This window comes from Solanum lycopersicum, chromosome 3, assembly GCF_036512215.1.
Source record: "Solanum lycopersicum chromosome 3, SLM_r2.1".
Taxonomy (NCBI): Eukaryota; Viridiplantae; Streptophyta; class Magnoliopsida; order Solanales; family Solanaceae; genus Solanum; species Solanum lycopersicum.
Window position 1 is genome coordinate 55,479,239 of NC_090802.1, and position 9,299 is coordinate 55,488,537.

General features: G+C 39.1%; 1 protein-coding gene across 1 annotated transcript; it reads left to right on the forward strand.

Annotated features, from left to right (window-relative positions):
- The first annotated feature begins 6,453 nt into the window (after nt 1–6,453).
- On the forward strand, nt 6,454–9,299 carry LOC138347687 (uncharacterized). Its single transcript, XM_069295990.1, has 3 exons — nt 6,454–6,971; nt 7,040–8,381; nt 8,790–9,299. The coding sequence occupies exons 1-3, from the start codon at nt 6,454–6,456 to the stop codon at nt 9,297–9,299; spliced, it is 2,370 nt and encodes a 789-aa protein (XP_069152091.1).

The window sequence follows — 9,299 nt, forward strand, 5'->3', positions numbered from 1 at the left end:
AATTTTTTTTCTAAAGACTATAATAATAATGGAGTATGTCAATGGTTTATAGATCCTTTGTTTGTCTTCCTTAGTAAGGTGAATTTCCTGTTCCTCTTTCATTATTGAATTTGGCGCCTCTGATGCATTAGTTTTCTTGCTCAACCGCCATCATATCTTCCTCCATCCCGGTGTTGATCTCAACTAATGTGTTGTACCCTTTGGAGTATGGAGCGGTGAGCATATCCTTCAATGATATATTCCTAACCGTTGCCTGTTGATTGTTGTCTTCTCTTGCCTTTTGCCTATCTCAATCTCCGTCCGCGGTGAATCCTCTTTACGATTAGATGTTGTGTGTTCTTCACCCTCTTTCTGTTTCTTTATGCTCATGTGAAGTTGGTCAACTTCTTAATCGCTGATATAATTATTATCATTTTCCATTTGATTGTTGTTCATATTAGTGTATGTGTTGTGTCTTGGATGAATGAGGTTAATGAGAATCCAAAACTTCTATCTCTAGAGTTTCTTTTCCTTTTCCTGACCGGATTGTTATGAATAGGTCTATAGGGATGAATTTTGGGCTCAAAAACTTTTCAGTTAGTAACTTTGAAATTCTTGGCTAGGCCACCCTTAGATAAGATTTGTACTATATGAGGTCTAAGGCCATTTAGAAAAGGATGAGGTTCTTTGTTAAGATTTGCTTGATGTATACTTGTAGCCAAATATCCATACGGTATTTCAGAATATAATTTGGGTAATTAGAACTCTCGAAATTGAACTTGGCGTGAAAGGTATAAGTTGGAAGGTTAACAGAAAAGTTTATACTGTAAAAATGACCTTTTTCTGGGGTTGAGGTTGTTGAACTTTCGTCAATCTTGCTATAGCGACCAGCCTTATGCTATAGCGGTGCTAAGACCGCTAAATTGATGTAAGTTGTTTCTATAACGAGGCAGACGTCTCAGCGAGAGAATGATAATTTTATGTAGAAAACTTCCCACAAATTTAACTTGTCTTGGAATATTTTTCGTGTGAGCAAGCTCCGACAAATTTCTACTAGGTATCTATTCTAGTTTTCTGCTACATCATTTTGTTATTTGTACATATGATCTAATGATGCATTTTTATACTGTTGAATGAATTTAGAGAATTCATATGAGGCGTATGCCCCACCATTATCAATTCGTAGGTAAAGAATTTTCTTGCCAACTTCTGCTTTAGCATCCTTTTAAATTCTTTGAATTTTGAAAATGTATCAGACTTTTCCTTCAAAGAATAAATCAATACATACCTGGAAAACTCATCAATGAAGGTTAACATATATATCATCCCACCAATAGAGAGTTGTTTAACAGGTCCAAATACATCAGAATTAATTAACTCTAATAGTTCTTTGGCCTTATAACTACAACAAAAATATTTTTTAGCAGCATTAAATATTGACATTAATAAAATGTGCTAAAGTCTTTACCGTCATTAGTTAAGTGTCATTAGAACCAATGTCTAAAGGTTTTAGGGACATACAAAGAGTGATAATTGCCACTAAAAACACATATTTAGAGACAATAATGATCATTGTTGGTGTAGTTTTATATTTTGACTCCTCATATGGCAACTAATGTGCATTACTATGTTGGCAACCCTCACAAAGAACATTTGTCCTTACTGAAAGTTTTGACAAATCTTACATAGGTTAATCCAAGACCTCAGTTAAGAAACGTGTGACTCGAATCCAAGGGCGAGCTACTTCTTTCGACCTTCCATGAGTTCTTCTAATTTGGTTGTCCATATTTTTGGACAAATACATTATTGTTGGACCATATATTTAGCTTTCATGGTTGTATCCTCATTTTCACTTATTTAAAAAGTTTTGGTATTATGACTTTAAGTTCTTAGAGGTATTTACAGTTGTTGTTTTTAGACGATTGAGTTAAATTTTGTCGCGACTAGAATCTAGACCCCAGATGAGACCAGCGTCGTTGACCTCTCAGAGATCGCAGACAAGTCTACATATGTCATTCTTACTTCATATTAGTTAATTTTAGCAGAAAATTTGAACTTTTTTTTTCATATTTCATGCTAAACATTTTAAACTTAACATCATAGGCGTTCACAAATCAACCATCTAATATAGAAATAATAAAGTGAAAGAAAAAGTTCATAATTGCATTAACGTATTTTTACCAAAACGGCACCAATACAATGTCTAAACAAAAGTGGAAAGAAACACTAGAAGAACATGCTCCACTAGCTATAGCCAACATCTAAGCTAGATTATAACGATAGCCATCCTCAAATGCATGATCCGCATGAAAGCTCCACGTCCGAATAGCTGCAACGTCAACCTGTAAGCTCTAGCATCTACCTCTGCCTTCACCTAAAATTGTAGAATTGTATGGGATTAGTACACACTTGTACTAAGCATGGGTATATGCAATCACACACCAACGACATGCATGATTAAGAACAGCTCTTTCCTAACAACATGATTATGGAAAGTCAAGTCAGTGGACTTGCCAAATTGTATAATGAAATTTAGTGAGCTTTCCAAATTCGGATTAGGAAAGTCATGCCATGAGAATAACATGCATCATCATACTTATCATATTGCACACAACACATAACATCTTGCAAATAGCATATAACATATTTTATGTAGCACATAACATTTTTCATATCATTCATTCATATGCCATGAGACTTTGGAATCATGGACTTTGACATCAAGACTTCACAAAATGAGGGCTCAACATATGGGACCTCAACTAGGAAGTCTTCTTTAGCAAACACAGAGTCTGCTTCATTCATTCATATGTACTTCACTTTATTTCATTTAATTCATAGGCTAGTGTGAACACCAGCTATACCTAGGATGTTGTTTAAGACTTTCATCGGGTTTGTTGTGCAATGATCAAGAATGACCTAGTATCATTACTTGATTCTAGATCACCTCTTGATTATCCTATCCTAATATATTTGGTATCATTCAATTCATTATGTGCATCTTTTAAGGCTTGCCTCGTTCATTCATGGGGAACTTTAACTTTAACCGACATAGATCATGTGAGCATCACAAAATCTACTGTCTCCCCCACCCCGAAAAGAGGTGGAATCACCGTCCAAAGTGACCAAAACATGCTAGTGTACATGGAAATTGAACCCCGCCAGATCCCTATATTTGCAGTATAGGTTCGAAGACTACAAGATATAAGGAGACCCATACCCGGCATGCCGGACAGTCTCATCTCATAAGAGTTACGTGAACCTCTGCCCTTCTCGAAAGAAGTCAGCACCGCTCATAGCTAGTCTACCGATGCTCAGTATAGAGATCCATTACATTCAACTCATACGTCATGGAAGCTGGCTTCTAGTATGAGGACATTATAGCTCAATAGATTATTTCTTATCTCATCATTAGTATTACTCTCATTAGGGTGTTCATAGAGACTAGCCTCTTCACTATCTTTACACTCTCATAGGTGAGTACGTTTTGGTAACATTTACATAGGCTCATTTGAGATTGCTCTCATCTTTTACATTAGCCTCATAATATGTTGTCACCACATTCATTAACATTAGGACATTGCTCTTCATAATTACTCACCCCTTTTTATGTGAATGTTCATTTAATCATATGCCAATGCGCTTGGCCATTTGGTGTGTTTCACACTCTTACTTAACCCCTTCTAGGGTTTCATCATTACATTGTTCATTTCATCATTTCATTGTTCATTTCATCATTTCATTGTTCATTTCATCATATGCCAATGCACTTGGCCATTTGGTGTGCTTCACACTCTTACTTAACCTTCTAGGGTTTCATCATTTCATTGTTCATTTCATCATATGCCAATGCACTTGGCCGTTTAGGGTATTTTACACTCGTACTTACCACCCTTCTAGGGTTTCATCATTTCATTTCATACATCTTAGATTCACTTATTTTAAAACGTATTCTAGACTTATGGGTCTACACATACAAGCCATGAGGCTTCATTCATAGTTCGTGTAACCGATTCATGTCTTCCTAAGATTATGTAGTACAAGACTTATGTATCTTGTATGTATGCCAAGATCTCAATTTTGATCTAAGTAGGTGGCATTATTTTTGAACATTTAATTCACGTATGACTTATGTATCAATACGAAATTTCGGCAAGGGAACCCAAGTTCGAATCCCTTGGACAACACTTACATTTTCCATTGATTTTATTTTTAGTCCACATAACATTGGGACCCTAGATCGAACCCCAACATCAACATTCCCTTTATTTTTTCTCCTTGAAATCTCCTCTTACTTGGTCGAGGGGTTGTGGGATCAAACCCCCACAGCCCCTTTTATTTTTTCATTAAATTCTCCTTGTCCAATTCGCATAAACCATGAGGTTGTGGGATCAAACCCCCACATCCTCTATTTATTTTTCTTTTATTTTGTAGACTGCCTAGAGGTTGTTGGTTCGATTCCCACGCCTCACCTTTCTTTTCTTTTTATTTTTCCTTTCTCCTTTACTCTCCTTCACAGCTTTGAGGTCGTGGGTTCGATTCCCACGCCTCACATTCCTTTTTGGTTATTTTTTTCCTTTGCTTGAACTAGCTGCCTGGAGGTCGTGGGTTCGATTCTCACGCCTCTCATTTTATTTTTATTAATTTTTGTACTTTGCTTTTCAGCCAGCACACCCAAGATCAATCCCCCTTGACCCCATTTCCCTTTTCACATTTTAGTGCTTTTCAAGGGTGAGGTCGCGAGTTTGATTCCTAATGACCTCACCTAATTTATACCCATTTAAATTTGTAGATTTATACATCTGTGTTTAGCCGAAAACAACTTATAATTTGCTGAAAATTTTGTCACATTTTCCAGCTCACTTCCTTCATCATTTACACTTTAATTCATAGGGTAATTTATAGATCATTTGATACGTTTTGGGGTGCATTGTTCATCGATTCATTTAGCCAAAAGGTTGATATTTAAATCAGTCTCACTTTCGTTTTAATGAACATCACGATTTACATAGGTTTATTAACATAGAATAGCAACCAAAACATTATCAATTTCGGAGCCTTAATCCGAGAACACATAGTCACTGTCACATTTTTGCACACACATGCACATAGTTTCGGAACACATAGGTTATCTTTCATAAGATTTCAAGTACACAAACATAATTATATTCATCATGAAAACATAATATACACCTAAATCCACCAGCAATCATACCCAACCTACGATTCATTGGGAGCTAGTCGTACGGGCATGCAAAAGGGAAAACAATCCTAGTTTTTCAGACGAATAATATGAACCTTAAGGTGTCTCTTGTAAAAGGGACCAAGAGAGAAGAAAACTCATACATTTTTTACGTTAAACTCTTGACTTGCTGCCAAAAAACTTCACCCAAGAACACGTCTAAGCCTCCTCAATATCAACACCAACTCGACAGACAAACTTCTCTTTGCCTACATGATTAATTTCGTTTGTTTTCTTATATTTTCGTTGTGAGTTCTTCAAGTGTGAAGAAATTTGGTTTACCTACTGTTTTTTGAAGTAATTTGGCAAAGAGAATCGTGAGTGAGAGTAATAGAGACGTGAGAGAGAGAGAGATGCGTGTGTGAGAGAAGAGTTATCTAAGGATTAGGAGTCTAATTTAGGACTTAGTCAATTAAGGTTTTTATTTAATTATTAAAAATATGATTTCCTTTTATTTTAACTCAGATAATAAATAATTAATATTAATTAATTACATTAATTTACCAACTTAAATTAAAAATAATTTAATTTATTGCTTCCACATAGGTTTGAATCCAGGTGGAGCAAGAATTCACTTCAAGAGCCAATTTTTTGCCCTCTCTCCCCAAAATGCCCCTCCACCTTATTAATTAAATAATTAATTATATATGTAGGGTAGTTACAATACTACCCTTGTCTTGGAAAAAGACCATTTTACCCCTAGACCCTCTAAACCTAAGATTTTCCCTTTTTAAGTCCGGTAAAGACTCCTTCAAGTAAATCTTCGTATTCGAGAGCCCTATATGGTTGGACCCAACCTTTTCTAGCTCCACTAACTCCCCAAGTTATTTGGCTTGGCTGTAGCAAGGGTTCGGAGGTCTAGTTCTACGCGCATCAATTCGTGTGAACCCGGTCTAATCGTAGGCATTCTAGACACATTAAGCATTACTTAGCATATTCATTTTTAGGATAATGAGTTCACATCAACCACATTGAGTAGTTTCTAAGTCATGGTAGTGAAGTGCACCACTATCCTGGATTAGAGACTGCATGATGCGTAGGAAAAACTTCCCTTCTTCTGATCTTATTGTGTTTTTCATGATGTCTGAATTCTTGGGGTTATGAACGTGTCTGACATTAATCCTTGTTGTTTTCAGAGGATGAACACTTGGAAAACTAAGGGTCTGAGGACGGGAGCAGCAACAGCTAGGGGTAATCAGAATCCACCCTAGGCTCCAGCTGAAGGAGTGGTCATGCCAGTTAACCCAGCTGGGTTGACTGATGCGGAGGTGAGGGCATCTCTAGACCAGATGGCACAGCCCATCATGATGCTGGCACAAGCTATGACTGCCCAAGTCAACCGGCAGGATGTTCAGAGGGAAAACCCAGGGGTTCGCGGCATGGCTGACAGGTTGCGAGATTTCACGAGGATGAATCCTCCAATTTTCACAGGGGCTAAGACTTCAGAAGATCCTCAGGAATTTATAGATGAGTTGCATAAGATCCTGGTGGCCATGGGGGCCACTGATATTGAGAAGGCTGAGCTGGCTTCCTACCAGCTCAAAGATGTTGCACAGACTTGGTGCAAAATGTGGCGAGATAACCGTGTCCTAGGAGGGGTGCCAGTCACCTGGGAGATGTTTAAGACATCATTTTTGGAGAGGTTCTTCCCTAGGGAGATGAAGGAGGCCAAGGTTGACGAGTTCATCAACCTTAAGCAAGGGTCTATGACGGTCAGAGAGTATTCTCTGAAGTTTGTGAAGCTATCAAGGTATGTCACTTCCCTTGATATTTAATAGTAAGATGATGAGAGTACTTAACTTTGTTGAAATTATCCAGGTTATCCAGGTATGCTACTTCCTTGGTTTCGACCAGCAGGGATGAGATGAGCAGGTTCCTCACAGGAATCAATAGAGACCTGGAGAAGGAGTGTCGGGCTGCGATGCTCCATGATAATATAGACCTTTCTAGATTAATGGTACATGTCCAGCAGGTAGAGGACAGCCGAAAGAGGAGAGGTGTACGTGATGTTAGGAGTCCTAGGCCTCAAGATCAGGCAACTCCCAGCCATGGAGGCCATAGAAACAATTTTGGCGTCCGTGAGCAGCCCAAATTCAAGAAGGGGCAACAGAGTGCTGGTAATTCTGACCCTCAGAGAAATACAACACCTAGAGGAGGCAGACCCGCACACAAGAGGGGCAATGAAGGTGAGATGCAGCGTCCAAAGAAGACTTGTACTAAGTGTGGCCGAACTCACCTTGGAGAATGCAGACAGGGCACTAATGCCTGCTTTGGTTGTGGTAAGAGTGGACACATTGTCAGAGATTGTCCCCAGAACAGAGGTCAGGCTGGGGGTAATGCTCAGCCTAGGACTACACCACAGAGTGAAGCAGCAATCGAGCCTCCCAAGAGGAACAGATTTTATGCCTTGAAAGGTAGGGAGGAGCAGGAGAAGTCCGCTGATGTGGTCACAGGTATGCTGCAAGTATTCTCAACTTCTGTTTATGCTTTACTTGATTCAGGGTCTACGCTTTCCTTTGTGACTCCTATACTTGCCCTTACTTTTGAAGTACTACATGAACTTCTGCATGATCCTATAAGGGTTAGTACGCCTTTAGGAGAAACTGTGAGAACTGATAGGGTATACCAGAATCGCCCAATAGTTGTGAGTGGAAGGGCTATGTGTGCAAACTTGATTAAGTTACCCATGCATGATTTTGATATTATTCTTGGCATGGACTGGCTTCACAGCCATTATGCTTGCTTGGATTGTCGTAGTAGAGTGGTGAGGTTTCGCTTCCCTAATGAAGAAGAGTTAGTCTGGGAGGGGTACAATCCGACTCGCCCTAACCCCTTGATTTCAAATCTTAAGGCCAATAAAATGATAGCCAAAGGGTTACTATGTCATCTTGTGAGTGTTAATGACATAGATCATGACGTTCCTTCCATAGACTCGGTGCCTGTAGTAAATGAATTCCTAGATGTGTTTCCTGAAGATTTGCCTGGAGTCCCTCCCCTTCGAGAGATTGACTTTTGTATCGACTTAGAACCCGATACTAAACCAATCTCAATTCCTTCTTATAGAATGGTTCCAGCAGAACTCAAGGAGTTGAAGTTGCAGTTAAAAGATCTCACTGATAAGGGTTTCATTCAGCCGAGCATATCCCCTTGGAGCGCTCCAGTGTAGTTTGTAAAGAAAAAGGATGGGACCCTTAGAATGTATATCGATTATCGACAGCTCAACAAAGTCACTATAAAGAATAAGTATCAACTTCCCAGAATTGATGATTTGTTCGATCAACTCCAGGGGTCTAGTTTCTTCTCTAAGATTGATCTTCGTTCAGGGTATCACTAGCTTAGGGTTAGGGATGGGGATGTCCCAAAAATAGCTTTTCGTACCCGATATGGTCATTATGAGTTCTTGGTTATGTCATTCGGTCTCACGAATGCACCTATTGCATTTATGGACCTCATGAACAGAGTCATCCGTGAATACCTTGACTTTTTCGTCATAGTATTCATTGATGACATTCTCATCTACTCTAAGACCAAGGAAGAGCATGAACAGCATTTGAGACTAACCTTGCAGGTACTTAGACAGCATCAGTTGTATGCCAAATTCAGCAAGTGTGAATTCTGGCTGAGATCAGTAACCTTGCTGGGCCATGTTGTGTCCAATCAAGGTGTAGAAGTGGATCCCAGAAAGACTGAAGCTGTTAAGAACTGGCCAAAGCCTCTTACTCCCACCGATATTCGTAGCTTTCTGGGATTGGCTGGTTACTACCGCAGGTTTGTGAAGGGCTTTTCTTCCATTGCCCCACTTACAACCTTGACAAAGAAGAAATCCAAGTTTGAATGGACGGAGACTTGTGAGAAGAGTTTCCAGGAGCTCAAGGACAGACTCACTTCAGCCCTAGTGCTTACTCTGCCTAAGAGTGGAAAGAATTACATTGTCTATTGTGATGCATCTAGGGTTTGTTTGGGATGTGTTCTTATGCAGGCTGGTAAGGTGATAGCCTATGCTTCCAGACAGCTCAAGGTTCATGAAAAGAATTATCCCACTCATGACTTGGAGTTGGCAGTTGTGGTGTTTGCATAA